Below are 22,154 nucleotides of genomic sequence, written 5' to 3'. Positions count from 1 at the left end.
CCAGGTGCCCCCATTCATTCAATCACTCTTAATTCCACCAAAGCTTATAGGAAACCTTTTCTATTAGGAAGGTGAGCTATAGGGGCACGTGGCTGGCTCAGCTGGTAGAGGATGCAACTCCTGATCTTGGGGTCATGGGTTCCAGCCCCACCTTGGGCACAGAGATTACTTAAAAATAAAATCTTAAAAAAAAAAAAAAAAAAAAAAAAAGGAAGGTGAATATCCAGGGGCCTGGAAAACTAAAAAAGAGGGAGGGGAAGCTACGTGCTTCCACTTTGAAGATACCAGGCAGAATGATTACACACCTACCTACCTATGCCAATCTCTCTTCTAAGTACTGTACATACAGCCATGAACAAGACAGACAAGGTCCCTAAGTTAGCCATTTATATTCTACAGATAGAGTGACTAATAAACGGCCTTCAAAATGCACAGGATGTATGGGAAACAATTAGCTTGGCTGGAGAGAGTGTGAGCAGCACTAGGGAAGATCAGATATAAGTAAGGTTACTTAGCGATCGTCTGATAAAAGGGCAATGGGAACCCCTCAGAGCTTCCTTTAAGCTGTTTCTTTATTCTGGAGTTAGAGAGGCAGGGAAGTGACTTTTGTTTTGTTTTGTTTTATGTAATTGTGGAACCTGAGGCTCAGGGAAGCAATGTCATCTGCCCCACGCCACCCACGTGTAAGATCAAGCAGGCATGTCTGCCAAGATCCGAGTTCAAAGCCCGTGCCAGCCTTCCTCACTTTTAGGCGCGGTGTCCCGGGGTCCCAGAAAGAGACCGGCGCCAAGCTCAGGGCCAGCTCTGCAGAAAGGTGTTGGGGTGGGTGGAACGAGCATCTCCGGTTGCTCGTAGGCGTGCGGCGGGCTCCGACAGCGCCCCGCCGCTGTGGGCTCTCTGGCGCAGACGGGTGTGCAGAGGCGCCGGCCGCTTCGCGCGGCCTGTCTGCTCTCTCCCCCCTCCCTCCCCCGGCGTCAGTGGTTCGCTCCGAACATCCCTCCCCGCGCGGCGGGTGCCGCGGCCCGCCCCGCTTCCGGTTGGTGCCGGGCCCTATATCCGGTGTCCGCCCGCCCTCGGCTCCGCCGCCGCCGCCGCGATGCTGTCCCGGTCTCGCTGCGTGTCCCGGGCGTTCAGCCGCTCGCTCTCTGCCTTCCAGAAGGTATTGTCCGGTTGGGCCGGAGCACCGGCGGATGAGAAACTCGCCGGCGGGCAGAGGGGCAGCCCGGGGAGCAGGAGGGCGGCGCGCCGGTCAAGCCGGGCACCAAGGGCACCGGGACGCGGAGGCCGCGGGCTGAGCGGCCCGGGGCCGCCGTTGCTCTCGGGGTCGTCTTGCAGAGCCCAGCGGCCCCCCGCCTTCGCGAGGCAGCCGGTGCCCAGTCCCCTGCTGGGCCCCACCCTCGGCGCCGGGGCGGAGGAGCCGCCCAGAGCCGCGCCCGTCCGGACACGAGACTCCGAGTTTGGGAGGCGGCGCCGCCGAGTCCCCCGGCGGGATCGGGGCCCGCCCCCATTCTCCCGTTAGTGGACGTCAGCCCCGATGGGAAGTTGAGGTAGTTTGGCAGGCCCAGGGTGCCGACTGGGACTGGGAGCCCTGGCTGTTGTCTTTGCCTTTTGGAGTCACGAGATTCACCTGTCACTAGCACCTCGGCCGCTTTGAGTCTCTCTTAAAAAGCTGTTTCTTCCCTCCTTTCATCATGGGTGACGTCGATAATGTCTTCTTTCTCAACAGGGGAACTGCCCTCTAGGGAGACGTTCCCTGCCTGGTAAGTTGTGCCCTTGCCGTCACCTAACATGCCCTCCTCCTGGGCAGAGCAGTATTTGAAACCGGGGTGCCTTCGTTTCTCCACAAAGTGCTATTTAATAACAGCTGTCACTTACTCATTTGGCACATAGTTACCGAGTTTCCCCTGTCAGGCACTGTGCTAGGCGCCCACGAGGGATGCAGCAGTTAACAATTCTTACCTTCCTGGCGCTTAAGGTCTAGGGGGAATGTGTAACTTGCTAAGCAGATGAGGGATCATGAATTTTGATTAAGTGCTGAGAAGGAAATAAATGAAGGTGGACAGAAGGGCCCTCTTTCGTAGGGGACGTTAAAGCTGCAACCCAGAGGTTGTGACAGAGGCGAGTTCAGTGAAGAGCAGGAAAAGGAATAGCATCTACAGAGTCCCTGAAGAAGGGAAGAGCTTGGCGGTGTTTTGAAACTGGAAAAAAAGGATTTAGCCAGAAAATTCTGGTTAAAGGAAGAAATGGCATGAGAGAGGAGATGGTGTAGAGACTATTGGAAGCAATTTAGTTTTTATCCCAATTTTTTATATGCCTGACATAAATATTCGTTGGATGAGTCGATCGTATTGTGAGCTTTCTGTGGACCAAGTATGGTTCTGAACGCTTTCTGCATTTTGCATTTTATCATCAAGAAACAATAAGAGAGGTGTTCACAGACCTGTACCCCTGAAACAAATAATGCATTATATGTTTAAAAAAAAAAGGTATTCTCTGTTTTACAAACGCATGCCCCAAGGCTAATAAAGGGTAAGTGCTTTGACCAAGGTCACTCAGCCACCTATTGGTCAAGCCAGCTCTACCTGCCTCCTCAACTTAAGCTCTTAACCCACCATGTTGTCATTTACTCAAGTGCTCAACAGATCCTTTGAGTTCTTCCTATGTGCCAGGCACTGTGCTAGGTGACAGAGAAACAGTTGGTCTCTACCCTCCAGGATCATAAGGGCTAGCTGGAGAGCTAGCAAAGGGACATTTATACACACATAAGGCCACAATTACACTGTGGTGACTGTGAGCAAGGAGTGCAGCATATAATGAAAGGGTGGGATGTAGCCCATCTTGGGAGGGTCAAGAGTGTGGTGAGAATGTCAGTAAAGGCCTGCCTGAAAAAGTGATATTTAAGCCAAGTCTTTAAGAATACGTAGCAGTTGGCCAAGAGAACAATATTCCAGGCAAAGGGAATTGCTTGTGCAGAGGTTGTCAGGCAGGAAGGGACTTGACCTGTCATAGAAATGGAAAGGAAGTCTGGCTGGCTGGAAAGATAGGGAGGGCTGGACAGTGCAGGAATGTGTCAAGTTCTTGGACTTTATTCTAAGAGTCGTGAGAACATAGGCACCTAGCAGAGTGTAAGCTCATAGTGGACTCTGAATAATAAATATTCTTTTAAACTAGGAATCCTAAAAGTAAACATTTTCTCCATTTATAGACTGGTAGAACAGTGGAAAGAACCTTGTACTTGGGGTTTGCATTGTGGCTCAGGGCTTCACCTTGGGCTAGTCCCCTAAACCTCCAGAGGCCCTACTTCTATAAAAAGTGGGAATAATAGCAGATGGTCGTTCTACTTTAGGGAGTTGTGAGACGTGAAAATCAAAATGAGGTCATTATGTGAAAGCTTTTTATAAACCCTAAAGCAACTATACAAATGAGACTTGCCGTAGGATGAACTCTAAATTGGACTCAGGGTTCCAAAACTCAGGATGGGCTACTGGCTGTCTAGCTCAAAGATATGCTCTGCTTGGGATTTATACTGCAGAGGCACGGACTACTGGACATGGTGATTTCCTTGACTCTTGAAACCCTGGAGATTTGGGGAAGAAGGAGGCAAAAGGGAGAGCTGTTTCTCCTCTCTTGTTTCCTGAGCCCATCATTTATTTAGAAAGCGTTGTTAATCTGAAAAAAAAAAAAAAAAAAAAAGACCCCTGAAAGAATGTTTCAGGTGAGGTGGCAGCCCTTGTTGTGATTAGTTGTCAGTGGGGAGAATGCCATTATCTGTCATAACGACATTTGGTGGGGCAGACAGGGGCTCCCACCTTGCTGAGTTTGACCAGAGTGCACGACCTCAGAGCTCACGGGAGCGCAATTAAACTGAAAGGAGGAACAGTGATTTGCTCAGTAGTGGGGCAGACTGGAGACCCTGGGCTGAGAGTAGCCCCGTCTTTGCTACTAAGGTGTATGCAGTGAGACTTCCAGCTCAGTGCATTTTAAGTAACCAGGGAAACCGTAACCCAGACCAGACTTGCCCACTGCTTCTCAGATTAGGCTCTGTGTAGTCACAGGATAAGCCATGATAGGTCTTTCTCTAGCTTCAATTCTGTTTGAACACTTGGGGGAGTAGGGAGGTTTTATTATGAAAACATGTAGGGATAATGATAGGTTATGAATTTTAAGGTAAGCCCTTAGAATCCCCCCCCCTTTTTTTTTTTTTTTTTTTCAAAACACGTACCCACTCTCAATCTCACATACCTGTTGCTCTCTGCCATTAAGAAGCAGGACTCTGTGTGATAAGGATGATATTGTTGCCTACATTTGATCTTGCTCTATGTCAGATTTAGGGGTGAACAGATATTTTTCCTATTCCCAGCAGGTATCCTGTATAAGAGTTGTTGGTTACGAGTTGTTTTGTTTCTTGCAGGGGTCTCCTTATGTCAGGGACCAGGTTACCCTGACAGCAGGAAGATTGTGTAAGTATCACTGGGGAGCACAGATGTGTGGCCACCGGGTATTTAAGACACCAGTTCTAAATTTGACCACCTGCTTTCTTCACTGGCTTCTGGGCCTAGATAATCAAGGTGCTTATGTTGAGTCTGTAGGCCTAACCTTGATGTTGATTTATGACATGTGATGTACCTTGAGCTTCAGCTCCATGTCAGGTGGAGTGTGCTTCTCCTCAGGTGTTTAGATTGTAATGAAAGTGAAGTTGGAACTCTCTTTATGGGAATAGATACAGAAGCTTGCTCTTAAGTATTCTGCTTGGATACAGGTGCAGCTGAAGGGCTGGAGGTTAACATTTACTGTGGAGATTTAGAGCATCCTCTTGGTAGCATAGTTATTCATTTTTAGAAACAGTAAAAACAAAAGACAGAGTCAGTTGAGTCCTGGGACTTTGACTACATCAGAGGGAATGCTATTATTGCGTAACAGGGTTTGGAGAAAGGCCACCTGTGTGTGTTTCAGATTAACTTCTGCTTATGAGTGTTGCTTAATGCTGCTTTGCATTCCAAGTATTTTCAGGGTAGCGGTAAAAGGATGCTTTCTAGTTATCTGTTAAACAGCCATCAAGCTGGGTTCTGCAGAGGGGGAACCCTCAAAATGAAGGGTCACCAGTTTAGTTCTTTCACTGTGCATCACGATGGGATTTACCTTTCAATTAAGAAAATGATGCACTCAGTACTAGAAACATGAATTTCTGAGTTAGGTTTTGGAGGGCAATTAGCATTCATGAGTCTTGAACTGTGTGTATTTTTTGATCCGGCAATTCCATTTCTAAGAATCGTTACAGAAGAACTCCTGGTATACCCAGATTTCTCTCAAAATGGCCAAATAGAGCAGGATTGGTTAAGCTATGTCATGTTAACATGTCGACACTATGATAAGTGGGGAAACATGGGTTACAAAATAATTGTTTTTTTTTTTTTTTTTTTTTTTAATTTGACAGAGAGAGATCACAAGTAGGCAGAGAGGCAGGCAGAGAGAGAGAGAGAGAGGAGGAAGCAGGCTCCCTGCTGAGCAGAGAGCCCGATGCGGGACTCGATCCCAGGACCCTGAGATCATGACCTGAGCCGAAGGCAGCGGCTTAACCCACTGAGCCACCCAGGCGCCCAATAATTCTGTTTTTTACTATACAGTATAATCATGGCTTTTTTGCTGTTTCAAAATATTCTACAAGTGAACATCTGATACTTTTGTAACTTAAAGATTATTTAGAGCAGGGCACCTGGGTGGCTTAGTGGGTTGAAGCCTCTGCCTTCAGCTCAGGTCATGATCTCAGGGTCCTGGAATTGAGCCCCGCATCGGGCTCTCTGCTCAGCAGGGAACCTGCTTCCTCCTCTTTCTGCCTGCCTCTCCACCTACTTGTGATCTCTGTCTGTGAAATGAATAAATAAAATAGATTTTTAAAATGTTAAAAAAATTATTTAGAGCAATTTAAAATGTGCTGCTCAGCTGCAATTAAAGGAAAATTGGAACAACTACAAATTTTGATGCAATAAACACAACAAATAAGTGTTTAAAAGTAAATTACTTTTGGGCGCCTGGGTGGCTCAGTTGGTTAAGCAACTGCCTTGGGCTCAGGTCATAATCCCGGAGTCCCGGGATCGAGTCCCGCATCGGGCTCCCAGCTCCACGGGGAGTCTGCTTCTCTCTCTGACCTTCTCCTCACTTATACTCTCTCTCATTGCCTCTCTCTCAAATAAATAAATAAAACATTTTTTTAAAAAAGTAAATTACTCTTTTTTAAAGATTTTTATCAGAGAGAGCACAGGTGGGGTGAGGGGCAGGAGTATGAGATGGACAAGCAAACCCCACTGAACACAGAACCTGACACAGGGCTGGATCCCAGGATCCCGAGCTCATGACCTGAGTCAAAGTCAGAGCTTACCCTACTGAGCCACCAAGGTGCCCCAGTAAATTATTTGTTTAAAAAAAAAACACCCCACTAAAATTTGTGGGGTGAGATCACTCTAATCTAATAAAGTACCCACTTTATTTTTTAAAAACTCTTTATTATAAAACATTTTGGTTTTTTATGATTCAAAAGTAAAATGAGACTTTACCCTTGTCTTGCAGTGCCCCCCAAGTTCCTCTTCTTAGAGTCATCCAGAGCTCCAGGTTCTTGAGTGTCCTCACAGAGGAGTCTCTGCAATCGCAAACTACCCATGAGTTCTTGTCCATGAACACTTAACACATGGTTATAAACTTTTTGCAGATCACCTTGTGTTTTGTGCTTTAAAAAAAAAAAATAGCATATTTTCCCTTGATTTTTTAAAATAGATCTTATAGTTATTTTGACATTACAAAAGTACAAATAACAAGTGACAACTTGAATCTGTTTTAATTCAGTATTACAAAGGTACTTGTTATAGAATATTCAGAAAGTGAAAGTCCCCATTGGTCCAGATCACGCTCCCAAAATGTGTATGTATATAACAGATAACCATGGGTACTGTATATATCTACATTTCCCACTCTCCAGAGTTAACCACTGTTAATGGTTTGTGTATACAAAGTAGTATCATTCTCTAGTTACATTATTTGAAGTTAGTGTCCTATCAGAAAATATCTTGGTCTTTTGAAGTTCCTCTTGAATGAGTCCAGAATGGACCAATGATTGTCTCCTAGCCAGAGAACCAACTAGGAGATAGGGTTTTTTTGGTGCTTCTGCCCTCTCCCAACCCCTGGGCCATAATATCTCGTTTTAATTCTGAGTTAACTGTCTCCTCTTGCTGCCTTATCTGATCTCCGTTTGTAATCCTGCAGACAGAAACCTCATTGTTTGTGGCACAGTGGCAGGCACTGCGAGGGCACCCAGTTTATTTTCCTTGGATTTTGTCTAGGAAAAAACTTAATCGGGAGACTAATCCCTTACAGTGGATGTGCAAAGGATGCTTATCTTTTTCTTCACTGAACCAAATGAAAGTCTATATTTTGTGGGAACTGACATTTCACTGAGCACAGGGTTCTGGACTCAACCCAAGGCATTTACTACGTAGGGTACCCTTGTCGTCCAGGCTCTGCTGTAGACCTGTTGAGTCAGTCTCTGGGGATGGGGCCTGGACATGAATGTTTTAAAAAGTCCCTCCAGGTGACACTCATGGGCACCGTTGGCTGAGAATCACTGATTTAAAGAGAAAGTGGTCTATGTGTGGGGTTCTAGACTAGCTTGCCAGTGGCTCACCTGCTAAAGGAGTTTACTTTTTTTATGTTTTTTTTCTGCAGTATTAACAACAGTAGTGTCTTCAGTGTTCGCTTCTTCAGAACTACAGCTGTGTGCAGTAAGTACCTGCCTTCAGTTTCCTGCCTTCATGGGATTGGTGTTTTAATGGCAAGAGCAACAACTGACAAGAGTTTAATTAAAAAGGAAAAATACGGACTACATGTGATTTCCTCTTCTGCTTTTTTCCCAGAGGATGATGTGATTACAGTCAAAACTCCAGCATTTGCTGAATCTGTCACAGAGGGAGACGTCAGGTGGGAGAAAGGTAAGATTTCAGGGCCTACTTCTTAAGTTGAAGTATTTGATAAAGTTGTCATCACTGACCTCCCCATCTCCCTGCCGCAATAAATTGGGTTCCTCCCTTTTCTACACGACATGTAATTTTTCCTGGCCCTGTAGGGAAGGGGTCTTATAACAACTATCTAAAGGGATTTTGTAGCTACTAGGGTCCCCTGGCCCCCCCACCCCGCCTTAACAGGTAGCCTTTGTCTTTTCAGCCGTTGGAGACACTGTTGCAGAAGATGAAGTGGTTTGTGAGATTGAAACTGACAAGGTAGGCTTGTCCTATATTAGTGTAATTTTTTGTGGTCTCCCTTTGGTTTTTTAACCTAATTTTTAAAAAGGGGACTTAACTGTTAAAGATAATTTTTAACTTGCTCTAACCTCAGTTGTAAAAGTGTTGGAATAGCTCATTAAAAAGAAAAAGCTTGGGGCACCTGGGTGGCTCAGTGGGTTAAAGCCTCTGCTTTCGGCTCAGGTCATGATCCAGGGTCCCGGGATCGAGCCCCACATCGGGCTCTCTGCCCAGCAGGGAGCCTGCTTCCATTCCTGTCTCTCTGCCTGCCTCTCTGCCTACTTGTGATCTCTGTCTGTCAAATAAATAAATAAAATCTTTTAAAAAAGAAAAAGCTTTAAAATTTTAATTAAAAAAAATAAAATTTTAATTTTAGATTGTTCTTAGTATATGTATTATGTACTTCAGTAGCATTAATTTTGTAGTGTGTGTTTGCATGTGTGCATATGTGTGTGTGAACTGCTTCAATTGGGTTTTTGTGTCTCACTTGGAAATACATTATCTGAACATTGCTTTTAAGGTTTCTGAGGAAGGACAAACAGTGAATCTTCATGATAGCATTGACTCCTTATTACTCTGAGATTGTGGCCTTGGTGTTTCCATAAGCAGAGTCTAGTATATCTGTGTTGTGACTGTTGTGACTCATATTTGAGATTCTAGACAATTTTCTAATGCTGAGTAAAAATTTGGACTCTTTCTCCCTCGGTCCTTGTTTTTCAGACATCTGTGCAGGTTCCATCACCAGCAAATGGCGTGATTGAAGCTCTTTTGGTACCTGATGGGGGAAAAGTAGAAGGAGGCACTCCTCTTTTCACACTCAGGAAAACTGGCGGTAAAGAAGTTCTCCTGGTTGTCAAGGTCTCCAGTGTTCCCCCTTGGAATTGGGGCTGAGCATAATCTACTAATTCCATGATAACTCCAAGACTGTTTGGCTTTCCGGTTGCTGTTAGTTGAGGGACTAAGACAGGTGATATTTGTGTACTGGGTACTTTTAAGCGGTAAATTCTAAAAGAAGATGGTATTTAAAAAACAAAACCTCATAGTAACTGTTATTTCCACATATATTTCTTATGCTGGACCTTTTCTTAAAAGTATAATAGAGAGAAGATTTTAAAGTTAGTGATTTTTTTTTTTCTTTCTTCCCTCCCCTCCTCAGCCCTGGCATCAGAATCAGATGGGAGCTCTAAAAATAACATGCAGGGCACCTGGGCGGCTCCATTGTTGTGTGACCAGCTCTTGATTTCTACTCAGGTCCTGATTCCAAGGTCCTGAGATCAAGCCCTGCCCTGGACATGGAGCCTGTTTAAGATTCTCTCTCTACCCCACCCCCCACTAACCCCTGCACGTGCATCTCTCTCTCAAAAAAAAAAAACGAAAACCCACAAATGCCTAGACCCTATAGCCCAAGGATTCTGACATATTAAATCTGGGTTATCATCCTGGTTATTAAAGTTGTTTTGTTTTGTTTTGTTTTGTTTTTTTAAATGCTGTCTCGAGCAAAAGCTCGATACTGATACACAGGGCTGAGAGCCACTATTCTTGTTTTGTTGTGGTTTTTTTAGGTTTTATTTGTTCATTTGAGAGAGACACAGAGTATATAGTCAGGGGAAAGGGCAGAGGGAAAGGGAGAAGCAGACTGCCCGCTGAGCAGGGAGCCCCACATGGGGCTTCCTCCCCAGACCTGGCAGACACTCAACTGACTAAGCTACCCAAGTGCCCCAAGAGCCACTATTCTAAAAGGAGAAGAAGTAGTATTTCATGGTGTCTGTTCTGGAGAATTCAATGTTTTAGTGTTTGTTTGTTTGTTTCACATCTATTCTCATTTCTGAGGGAGGTTGCTCTTTCTCTTGGGAGGAAGTGGGAAATAAGGAAATGAATTTGTATGGTGCCTTACAGTCATTCTGAGAGATTAGAAAAGAAAATAACTGCTTTTCTGATTCTTGGTTAAATGCTGTAACTACTAAAGTCTGTTTTTCTTTCTCTATCAAAATAGTTGAGAGAGAGAGAGTAGATTGCATCCTTGAGATTAATCAGGGTAAGACCAAAAGCCCAGAATGGAAATAGTGTGCAGTAGAAGGCTAGGGAATAAGATCAATGCTTTCATCTTCTGTTCATTCCTTTAAAAGAATGTTCTTGTAATTTAAATACGAAACCAGGTATGTACAGATGGATAAAGTAAAAACATCTAATTTAAAGTCGTGGTTTATGAGCATTATGCTAGATGAAGTGCTTTGAACTCCTAAGTCTGAGTGAGCCTTGATTATTTAAACTTTTATTTTTTAATAGTTAAGAGCATTCTTCCATACGTGATGGTAAAATGGAAGACAAGGCTGTCTGTACTCACAGTACTAGAAATGTGTTGCTTTCATGTATGTGTATCAACATCTTCAGTTGCATAGAAGTTTACATTGCCATGGGCTTAATAGGTGCTTTGAAAGTACTTGCTAGACTTGATCACCAGTCGGTGCTTGTGAATCAGGAAGGCAGCTGAATGGAGGCAGTTAGGTAATGTAGGACCTCTAGGAGGCCCGGGGAGTGCAAGGATAGCGCCTTCTATCATTGTGTGCATTTCAGAGTGCCTTGTATATAGCCAGTTAGCATTTGTCAGGTGATTGGAGATCGAGCTTTTGCTGCTAACCTTGCTAAGTATCTGTGATTTGGTAGCTTTTTGTTCCAGACAGTGCCAATGGCCTCTGTTTTTCTTCTTTTCCAGCTGCTCCTGCGAAGGCCAAGCCAGCCGAAGCTCCTGCTGCCGCAGCCCCCAAAGCAGAGCCTCCAGCATCGGCAGCTCCTCCTCCCCCCGCAGCATCCATACCCACTCAGATGCCACCAATGCCCTCGCCCTCACAGCCTCTAGCTAGCAAACCCGGTATGCCTCCACCTCCTGCGTGTCTCCGTGTGGGAGAAGAACATCTCCTCCAGTGCCATGTTCCCTCACTGGGCGGAATTGGAGACTAATCACAGCTCCGAACAAGCTCCATTGGCTGCTTTGTAGAAGGAACTCTAGACTATATCTGAAGACAGGTTTCCAGCTTTCTGTTTACAGCTCTGTGACTTAGGCTAGTTACGTTACTTCTCGGCAGATTGTTCATCTGTGAAATAGGAATGGTACTAGTACACCTCACAGTATCTTAAGGATTAAGTGACTGTTCGGTCTGAAAGCACTGGCACTTAGTAAATGTTTCTCTGATTTCCTTTTTTCTTTCTTTCTTTTTTTTTTTTTTTTTTTTTTTTTTTTGGTGCAAAAAGATGATTTTAGTAAAGCAAAGGGATGGGACCTGTGGGCTGAGAGAGCTGCTCTCTGTCTGATTTTGCTGATGGAGCTGCACCTTCTCTTCATTTTCAGTGTCTGCAGTGAAACCCACGGCTGCCCCTCCAGTAGCTGAGCCAGGAGCTGGCAAGGGTCTGCGTTCGGAACATCGGGTAAGCCTTTGGGGACCACTTCCAGGAAGAGACCGAGGGGACGGTGTTGAGATTAGTGAAGTGTGGCATTGTGGTGTCCCCTTTGAATTGCTGGCAGCTCATGGCAACCAAGTTTAGGAAGTGGCTTGTTCGTAGTCCTCTACTTGTCATACGAGAGGCCTAGAACCTGAAGTCTTCAGAACACCTGCCCAGTGGCTTTTCCCATGGTGCTGTGCTCCCACTGGCCTGCCTTGGCTGAGTGAGCTGTCCACAGGGGGTGGGAGCTTAGTAGTGTGCCCCTCCTTCGCACAGTAACACACACTGCTGGAAGTGGTCTTCCTGAGCCCTGTTCCTATCTTCCGGGGACATGTCACTGAGGGCTCCATGGTAGCAGTAGCTGATAGGGGCACCTGTAAAACCTCAAGGAAGTATATGGTCAAGAGTGTGGGTTCCTCTGTCTAAGAAGACCTCCTAAAAATACTACAGCCTCAAAGTTTGTTGCTGGTGAGTTTCCATTGCACAAATAGCTGTTCTCATGCAAGTCTTTATCACCAGAAATCTATAGTGCTTCTTGAGCTGACTAGCCTTACACCACACTATTCCTTTTCAAAAATTGATTCTGATTTTTAAATCAAACCATTTCCTGAATTTCCATTCTTGGTCAAACTCAGGCACCTCTGAGCGAGTAGTTTTTGTCTGGCTTTCCTTGTCATTGCTCAGAGGCGCCAAGGCCACCACGGGAAAGAGAGCCTGGAGCTCTTGTTGTACTTAGGTTCCTAGTTCTTGACACATCGGTCCTTGCAAGCTGTGTGCCCCCTTGGACTGAGTGGGGGGCTTGATCTGGAGATCCCGGACCGTCAATCCTCGTCCTGCTTCCAGGAGAAAATGAACAGGATGCGGCAGCGCATCGCCCAGCGTCTGAAGGAGGCCCAGAACACGTGTGCCATGCTGACGACTTTCAACGAGATCGACATGAGGTGAGAGCTCTGCGTCTCTTACTCCCCGTGCCTTTTTTCTTGAACACTTGAACTTGCCCCAGCCCCTACCTAGTTCTGATTCCAAAACTAACAGCAAGAAGAGGTACTTCTTTGCACTGCTTGTTGATTAAAACCCAGTGACCCATTGGGTTCATTCTCTAATTGCCTGCCTCTGTGACTTAAAAAACTTAGCCATTTATACCTGAATCTTGTGACGTCTGATAAATGAGACTGGTAGTGGTGGTAAACTCTGATGCCTAGTGTCGAGTTGCCAAGTAGAGATGGCGCAATGGGGCCTACCCTTGGGATGGAGAACCCCATGACCTCAAACTAAGAGCCAGAGCCCAGTACCCTGCTGCTTTCTCACAGTGACTGCTCCTGATTTGTGTTCCTTAGCCACTCAGATCTGGGGGGTGAATAAGCAGCAGCTTGTCGTAGCTTTCGCCTTTCACAGCTGTGATAATGAAATGGAAAGCAAGTTGTGTTTTTCAGTAAGAACCCCAGGGTGGATAACCAAAGGGGCAGATTTAGAATACCTGTTTCTAGGGTAGGCTGACTGTCGACTCACCCATTTTCTTCACGGTTTGGTGTGTACAAGTGCCAGCACTGTGGGGAAGAGAATGTAGTTAAATTTGGCTCGCGTGTCGGAGCGTGTACTGTATACAGGATGCTACACTGTCTTTGAGGGGAGTGCAGAGATAAGTGAAAAGAACATCATCCATCTGGAGCTCACCCTCTGATTGGCTACTCACAGAGTAAGGGGCATTTGGGTGGTTCATTCGGTTGAATGACTCTTGATTTTGGCTGAGGTCAGAATCTCAGGGTTCGTTTGGCCTGTGTCGGGCTCAGCGGGGAGTCTACTTGGGATTCTCTCTCTCCCTCTCCAGCTCCCCCCGCACTCTCTCTCTCTCAAATCTTTTTTAAAAAACAGATGAAGTAAAATCTAGAAAAAGAAGTTTCAGAAGGGTACAAAGTATGAAGTGGAGAAAATGAGATCATTTGTTTTGGAGATGAGGAGCAGAAGTGGGGAGGGGAAGTTTCTGCTATGCTTCGTGGAGGAAAGATAATTTTTTTTTTTTTAAGATTTTTTTATTCACTTATTTGACAGCACAAGTAGGCAGAGAGGCAGGCAGAGAGAGAGGAGGAAGCAGGCTCCCCGCTGAGCAGAGAGCCCAATGTGGGGCTCGATCCCAGGACCCTGGGATCATGACCTGAGCCGAAGGCAGAGGCTTTAATCCCACTGAGCCACCCAGGCGCCCCGAAAGAGATTTTTAATAGACCTTAAGATTGATTAGCATTCTGACACAAGTAGCATTTTGGGGAAGGGTCATTCCAGACGATGTTAATAATATGGAGCTGACCCAGGAAAGTCAGGACACATCTGGGAGCTCTCTGCTGTGAGGAGTATGTGGGAAAGAACGGGAATAAAGTTGGATCCGTACTTCAGAATGTTTTGAATGCCAGTAATGAGTTTCTACCTAATTTGGGAGGTAAATCATGAAGTCTTCAGGTCATCCCTTTGCTGCTTTTTCTCAGTGTTTAGTCTGCTCACCTACTTCTCATTAGGGAAATTTGTTTTCTTTTGGAAGGGATCGGAAAAGCCTAGAGAAAGGAGTGGTTTACGGACAGTGTGCTGTGGCATCGTTCACAGAGTAGGGCTCTGCGGCCTGGCTCACTGGCCGTCATCCATGCTGTTGCGAAGCTTCCTAAAAAGACTGGGTGTCTAAAGGTTTCTGTCCTTGCCGTCTGTAGGGCGTAGGGAAGGACCTCGGCTAATGAATCACAAAGGCTGCAGCTTATGTTTCAGTGCATTAGGGCCAAATTGTACACAAATTGAATTGGGCTTTGAAATTCTACCTAATTCCTTAAGACAAAACATGTAAATATTTGTGGCCTTGGAAGATGCAGTTGGCCCAACAGCTTTGATCGGAAGGTAAGTGCAGTAGCAGGATCTTGTTTCAGCAGCTAATCGAGGTGTCACTTAACGGTGGCCAGGGGTCTCACTGCAGTCGGTAATGTGGTTTACATCGTTTACATCGAATGCCCTTGGGTCTTGTGCTGATCAGCTACCCATAAGGGGCCTTCCTGAGACCTCCTCCTCTGCCCTGTTGTCCCAGGCCTTGCCTCCAAGGGCAGAGCTCTGAAATAGAAACTACTTAATGACCAGACAATAGCATTTGGGCAGGTTTGAGAGCAGAGATGTTTATCACATCTCTTTCCCTCTTCTGCAGCTCTTGTGTCTTGGGAACCAATAATGTCTTTAGGGTGGTAATCCTAGCACTAAATAAGGTTAGACTCAGGAAAACAAACATTTAAACCTAATCAGTGCACACCCCCCCCCACAAAACTTCCTTTTTCAAAGGCAAACAGTCTGAGGGGGAGTTAAAGTTATACCGTCTTCTCTTTCATGCTAATGTCGAATTAGGCCATTATGGGGAGAAAGGGAAAACGGAGCATTTGGGCCTGAGATAAAGTTAAATTCAATTTCCATCACAGAATGGTATTCTGATAAATACTGAGGTTTCTGCAGCAAAATGATGGGAAAGCCATCTCCCACTAACTGCAGTACGTATGTGGCACATCTGTGGAAAACCAGTCCTAAACGAACAAAGGCTGTTGACATCGCAGAGGCTTCCCAGAAGGCCCAGCTGCTTGTACTTTAAAAGCTCAGGTCCACACATGTCCACTTCCTAAATACCAAGGGAACCACATCCAGTAAACTGATACGAAGGGCAAGGGCTGTGTCTTTCTTATCTTGATGCCCGGCCTTGGCCGTTAATGTGTGGCGGGTGTTAGCACCTGTTGGAAGGAGCAAGTAAATGGAATTGCTGACTCCGCGGAAATAGGAGGGAGTCTGTTGACTTTGCCGTGAGCCCAAAAGAGCGCTGGTTCCGAATGTGGTCTGTACCTGACCACGTGGAGCCCGAAACACCTGGGGAGTTGTGTCAGGTTTTTGTTTTCATTCCTTAGGAAATAGGAAGAATGTCACAAGGAAGCCCTGACCAAGTTTGCTGGGGGTTTTGGGCAGTTCTAACAAGAAATACAAAGAATATTGTTTATCTTGTAGACCTTGTTTATACTGAAAATAATTTTTCCTCCGAGTAGAGAGCTCAGCTTTAGGGAAGCTGGAAATCACTTTCTCGTCCAGGTCAGGGTGTTAGTGTGCTGCGCAAGCTCTTGTTCACGTTCCTGGTCACGGAGTTCTGTGACTTCTGGAACACGAGGGAGCCCTGGAGGGGCTCAGCCTACCCTAAAGACTGACTGGACCCAATTCCTTTGATTCCAGGTTTTGTAAAGAAGCGAGGTTATGGTATTGACCTCTCCTGGACTATTTCAAAACTTGAACTTAGGTAGATGGTCCAGAGTAAGGGAAAAATGCTTACCCAATTGTGTACATGGAGTCAGAAACTGGTATGCAAAGCAAAATAAAGGCTTTGTGGTCACTTGTTTTGTAATGTGTTTTTATAGTAACATCCAGGAGATGAGGGCTCGGCACAAAGATGCTTTTCTGAAGAAACATAACCTCAAACTAGGCTTCATGTCAGCATTCGTGAAGGCCTCAGCCTTTGCCTTGCAGGAGCAGCCTGTGGTCAACGCAGGTGAGTTTGTGGTGGCCGGACCCGAAGAGGTCCTGGGGGGTGTGTGCTCCCACACACACACAGACCAAGGCTTTATTTCATACCCGTGAAAACATGAGTGTTTTTGTGTCTTTGTTCAGGTATTTCTTGATTCCCTTCCTGAAATGGTGCCATGATTATTTTTTCCCCACTAGCGGGACAGAATGGTTTCTCGTCCAGTTCCTAGCTGGCAGCTGCTCTGCCGGCAAGCACTCCTGAGCCAGCCCAGCTCTCAGGGCTTCTCCTGTTCTGTCTAGCACCTGCCTTCCCAGGTGCCCCGGGATCTTGGGGCCTGACTTCCCCATTTGGCATAGGCTCCAGGGCGACCTTTGATTTCTGGTTGATGGACCTCAGTTGGGAGACCTTGGGCGTGGCCTTGGCCCTCTTTCACGGACTAGGTGCTCGTTTTCCTTACTTTTTGCTCACCTGCGTCATTGAAATGTTGACCTTACAAGCCGTTCTCTTTCCTATTGAGACACTTCTCTGTTCCCTGGAAGGTTGGAGAGGGGACAGTGGCACTTTTGCAATCCTGAGCAGTGCCAGGGTCCCTAAAGATCTAGAAATAGAAGCTCTAGTCCCTTTCATTGAGTGGTGCGCTCTGGGTAGGTAGAGGGCTGTCTTTGCTTTGCCCAGATGTGTACCTCTTTGTTTCTCCGTTTTTCTCGTGCTTCCTGACTGGCTCTCCATCCCTTTCTTCTGCCTGCCTGTACAGGTAGGCATTTTTGAGCTATTTTGGCCTCTTTCTCACTAATATGCTTTACCTCAGTGGGTTATCTAACAATACAAGAGTCTTTCTGTGGACAAGATTGCCAAGCTTGTATTTTCTCCTGAGCGCCAGACCTAGACTTTCTGCTGCTGGTTTGCTGGCTTACACTACCCTGCTTCTCCGGAGTCTCCGAGAACGAGACTTCCCTCACCTCTTGTGGAGAGGAGGCCGCGGAATGGGCAGCGCTACCCCTCCTCCCTTTGCTAACCTGCCTTTCTGGGAGCACTTTTCAAACCTAGCCATTCTTCGTTAAGGGAGGGTTTGGGCGAGCTAGTTAAAGGGAACCCCGTTTGTACCTGTCCTGTGTGAGGCGGTGTCCTGAGCCTTTCTGTGAGAAATGGGTGCTCCTGTGCTCAGCCTGACGGAGGCCGAGAGAGAGATGGGAGATTGGGAGATGCTAGGATTGGTTGGCCTGGGCGTAAGAGGAGCGTGCCACGGGTGATGCGGCGCTTTTCCTGCCGGCCGCTCAGCACGCACTATACCAGACACCAGGGGTTTTTACTCTGTTGACGCAAGTATTTCCGCATTCGCCCAGGCTTGGGCCGTTACACGTTATGTGTGTTTTCTTTCAACAGTGATTGACGACACAACCAAAGAGGTGGTGTACAGGGATTACATTGACATCAGTGTCGCGGTGGCCACCCCACGGGTACGTTGGGGAAGGAGGTGGGGAGCTCTGGTCTTAGACTCTCCCTTTGCATGAAAAAGCAGACCCCTGGGGAGAGAGCATTTCTGCAATCCTGTCTTTTTCAGAAGGGTGTTAATAAAGAGTAACTTGCTTTTGGCCCACCTATCTTAATGTCAAACCTAAATATTTTAGACTCTGTTAATCACATTGTCATTAAGATACTCAGTGGGGTGGGGAGAGCATCTGCTGGAATCAAGGGACTTTTAAGGGTACTGTTCATCTGAACTGAAAACAGCTTCTCACTCTCATCAGGGTCTGGTGGTTCCTGTCATCAGGAACGTGGAATCTATGAATTACGCAGATATCGAGCGAACCATCAGTGAACTGGGAGAGAAGGTAAAGTGGAAAGCAGCGTGTGTGTCAGCTGCCGGCAGGTCAGGGAGCGGGACGGGGCGGGGGCGGCCAGGGAAAGCTGGGTTCACCAGGGGTCAGTGCTCAGGGAACCAGAGCCTCTCTGTGCTGGGCAAGGTGTGCAGAGCCTGAGACTGGCAGTCACCCCCAGGAGCCAAAGTCTACCTATCTGGCAGTGCTCAGTCATGGAAGTCACGTGCTCTTATCACAGAAGACCTTATCAGAGAAGGCCTGCTGGGGAAAGCAAAGGTCCTCAAGGCATTGTGCCTGTCCTCGGGTGTGGAGGCCTGGCCACAGGTGTCTCAGCTGAACAGTAGCTAGAAGTTGGACTGTTGATCTCAGACAGGAGCCTTCTGGGCTTCTGTAAGTGAAGAAAGCTGGGTTTTACTTATATTTCAATGATTCAATCTCCATTCTTAGGCGCGAAAGAATGAACTTGCCATTGAAGACATGGATGGTGGTACTTTCACCATTAGCAATGGAGGTGTTTTCGGCTCGCTCTTTGGAACACCCATCATTAACCCGCCCCAGTCGGCCATTCTGGGCATGCACGCCATCGTTGATAGGCCAGTGGCTGTGGGAGGCAAGGTAGGAACCATCACTGCTAATGTCCTAGGAGCTAGATGATGAGGAGAGGGAAAGCTAACTAATAATTATGACAATCCACTGTAATTTCAGGCATAAGTTGTATCTCTTAGTTTCTGCTTAATAGCTAAGGCACTGATCTTCATGTGGTGTGTGGTTCTGCATCATTTGGGACCTTCTTAGAAAGAAAAACTCTTGGACCCTTACCCAGACCTGATGAAGCAGAAGCTGCAGGTGATTCTGATACAAGTTAAAGTGGGAGACCATGGAGTTGAGATGACTTGCTCCTTCTTCAGGAGGGGTCCTCAAGCTCCATTCTCGAGGTGCTATTGGGAGTAGGGACACAGTTGGAAACAAGGTCCTTGCCCCTGGGAAACAGGACAGCAGTGAAGATCTCTGAGCTCCCAGGTTGTATGAAGGTTTAGGTGTTCCCTTGGGAGTTTGGGCAATGAAGTCTTCAGCTGGCCCTAGAAGATATGTTGGTAGGAAATTATTTTCTTGGACTCCTGTGTTTTGAACCTTTTTGGGTCTAGGGCTTGTGAATCCAAAAATCCTAGGTCTTCTCCTTTGAAAATGCTCACACACCTAACTTTGCATACTATTTCAGAGAATTTGAGGATCTCCAGTTACTTTTTAAAATTCTAACCCTAAAGAAGAAACTTCAGTCTGCAGAATTGAAGGGAAAACTTTTCCTTTAGACAGCAGATGAATGAAAGGGCAGAGAATGTTTTTGTTTCTTTTAAGATTTATTTGAGCACGCATGCACACGAGCATGTGCCCGAGTCGGGGGTCGGAGGGGTCCACTGAATGTGGAGCCTGATTCTCTGGAACTCGATCCCAGGACCCTGAGATCACCACCTGAGCCGAAATAAAGAGTTGGGCGCTTAACCGACTCCGCACCCAGGTGCCCAGGAATGCTTTTAAAAGGCATTTGTGAAGAGACTTATTTTCTTGGTTAAGTTTTCTTGAGTGGGACAGCTTTGCACTAAGGGTAAGCCTTGGTCTTTGAAAATAGAAGGCTCCAGAAGCAACATTAGTAGGAAAAGCTCTGAAATTGGAAACTTTTCTGTGGGCTATGCTTTCTCATCTCTGCACTTCCAGTGGGGCTTTCTCTGCTGCAGACAGACCTGTCGACTTCTCTCCATAGGTGGAGGTGCGGCCCATGATGTACGTGGCACTGACCTATGATCATCGGCTGATTGATGGCAGAGAGGCGGTAACTTTTCTTCGCAAAATCAAAGCAGCGGTAGAGGATCCCAGAGTCCTCCTACTGGACCTTTAGGAGGAAGCCACGTACCCTACACACCAACGATGCAGGAACTGAACACCAGTCTTCTCCCTGTCCCCTCATGGGTCCCAGGCTAGCCTGGTGCCAGGCACATGTTGTTGGCCTCCAGCAGGAAACCAGGGCACTACGTAACCAGCAGCCACAGGTCTTTTCTTGGTATTCTACCAGGCTCTCCCCTCTCTGCACCCTTCTCTTACATTCGAGTATCTTCTTGAGGCTTAAGGGAGGGAGAGCCTTAGTGGATGCTCATTAATATTCCTGCCTTTCTCCCATTCGTCTTTCGCAGAGATGATTTTGCTTCTCCCCTGGGCCAGTATTCTATAGGGAAACCACTGGGGACCATGTGATCAAGTTTGTATCTTAAAAGTCTGTTCTCCAGAGCCGCCTCAGAGGGTGTGGTGTCTCCCAAGCTCACAGCAGCCTCTGGTCTGGCTGTGCACGTTCTCACATGAGCCCACCTGTGTGGAGGTATTGGCCACAGACCAAGAGGTGCTGCTTGCTGCTTAAAGGACACGTTCATTCTCTGCTGCCATGGACTTCAGGATGCCTCTTCTACCTCGTCCAGGAAGCACAGGCCAGGGGATCTGGGGAGGAGCGGGGTAGGTAGTCTGGGGGAGGGGGCCAGAGTCCCCTCCCTGAGGTGGCATGTTGTAACAAGACAGGAGCAGAGCCCACCCTCTCCGTCAGGCTCCGTTTTGGCACAGAAACACACAGCCGTGGTTGTCCCAACCTTTGCGGGCTGCTTGGAACCATTCTAGCACACTGCTGTCAGAGCAGATTCTAGCACGTCATGGCAGTGGGACAGGGCCTGGTCACAAGGGCTGGTACCTGGTGAGATTGGGGTAAGGGGGCTTCCTGTGGACTGGCTCAGATTGATTTGAGCTTTTACTTGTCATTGGCATCAGCACTTGGACTGAAGGGGCAGCTCTGTTTCTCTGCATCGTGGCCCTTGGGGGAGCGGGGTCTCGGGGAGGACGGACTGTGGTGGAAACCAGCCCCAAGATGCTACCACACAGCGGGGAGAACGGGCAGTGTCGCTCAAGGTAGTGTTGCCCCTTGGGTCTGGACCCAATCATTGGAATTGCTTGGAGCAAGTTTAAACACACATCTTGTCCTGAAAGCTGCTGGGCTTCATTGCTTTGTATCCAGCTGCATCCAGGCCTCAGGCTGCTGCCCCTGACACCGGGAGCCACTGACTTAGTGCACGTGCCCGTTTGGATCTTGAGCAGAGAAGCAAGGCCTGGAGGGTGGGGTGGGGGGAAGGGTCGGGAGCCGATACTGAGTGCCTGCAGCATCTACTCTGTCTTCACTATTCAGAACTTGTACCTAAAATATTTAAAGAAACTGATTTTAAATGCAAATTAAAGGGCAAATGTTCTCAAAAGGTTCCTGCTTCTGCGTTCCTTTTAGTTCCCACGGTGCACGGCCCCAGCACTGTTGACTGTCCCAAGTCTTGGAAGCCGCAGCATGTCCCCAGGGTTAGTCCATGAGATGCCAGGCTTCTGGTTACTGTTGTGCTAATCTGACAGCAGGTGGAACCCTAGCTGTCCCGTCCGTGTGCCAGGAACGTGCCTGGCTTCCTTCTGGTGAGCCCCTCTGGCCTGACAGGCCGCACTCTTGGAGAGACTTCACAGTGGATTCGCAAAGGTGTGAACCAGATGTCAAGAGAAAAGCATTTTGTGGGGGCTCGCAGCATTTCTGGGATGGACTGAAGAGGTGGGCGCAACTGCGACAAGTCTGCATTTTGGACTTGATGGCCACATACACCAGGGTGCTCGCGGTCAGTGAGCACAGATGACTAGGTCACCTGGGAGCAGTGGTCTGGGAATGTAAGCAGTCAGGGTTGGGAGTTAACCTAGCCGGACTGCGGGGGACAGACATATGGCGTCTGAGCTTAAGCAATGTCCCCACCTGCTGGGCCTGCAGTGATGCCATGTCTAGGTGGGCTGTCATGGGAACGAAGTGGCCTCAGGACAGAACCAGAGTTAATAGGTTGTGGGGGGGAGAGGGAGAAATGGGTTCAACAAAAGGCAGAACTTTAGTATTAATCTGTCCTGGGCTTGGTGCTAGACGCTTTCTCTTGTAAACTTACAAAGGAGGTATTATTAACCTCATTTTGTCAAAATGAGGTAGACTGTAAGCCCCATAAGAGCTGTGACACCAGTATTCCGTATTCAGGGCCCAGCAAGGTATCA

General features: G+C 47.1%; 1 protein-coding gene across 1 annotated transcript; it reads left to right on the top strand.

Moving 5' to 3' along the window:
* Positions 1-1,022: 1,022 nt before the first annotated feature.
* On the top strand, positions 1,023-21,345 carry DLST (dihydrolipoamide S-succinyltransferase). Its single transcript, XM_059182799.1, has 15 exons — positions 1,023-1,159; positions 1,727-1,760; positions 4,412-4,460; positions 7,714-7,769; positions 7,902-7,976; positions 8,209-8,264; positions 9,006-9,117; positions 10,999-11,154; positions 11,632-11,708; positions 12,567-12,664; positions 16,133-16,263; positions 17,623-17,696; positions 17,988-18,071; positions 18,507-18,674; positions 19,819-21,345. The coding sequence occupies exons 1-15, from the start codon at positions 1,097-1,099 to the stop codon at positions 19,951-19,953; spliced, it is 1,368 nt and encodes a 455-aa protein (XP_059038782.1). The 5' UTR covers positions 1,023-1,096; the 3' UTR covers positions 19,954-21,345.
* The last annotated feature ends 809 nt before the right edge of the window (positions 21,346-22,154 follow it).

The sequence above is a fragment of the Mustela lutreola genome, chromosome 7 (assembly GCF_030435805.1).
Source record: "Mustela lutreola isolate mMusLut2 chromosome 7, mMusLut2.pri, whole genome shotgun sequence".
Taxonomy (NCBI): domain Eukaryota; kingdom Metazoa; phylum Chordata; class Mammalia; order Carnivora; family Mustelidae; genus Mustela; species Mustela lutreola.
The sequence above is the reverse complement of the archived record's forward strand: the minus strand, read 5'-3'. Positions and strand labels throughout refer to the sequence as shown.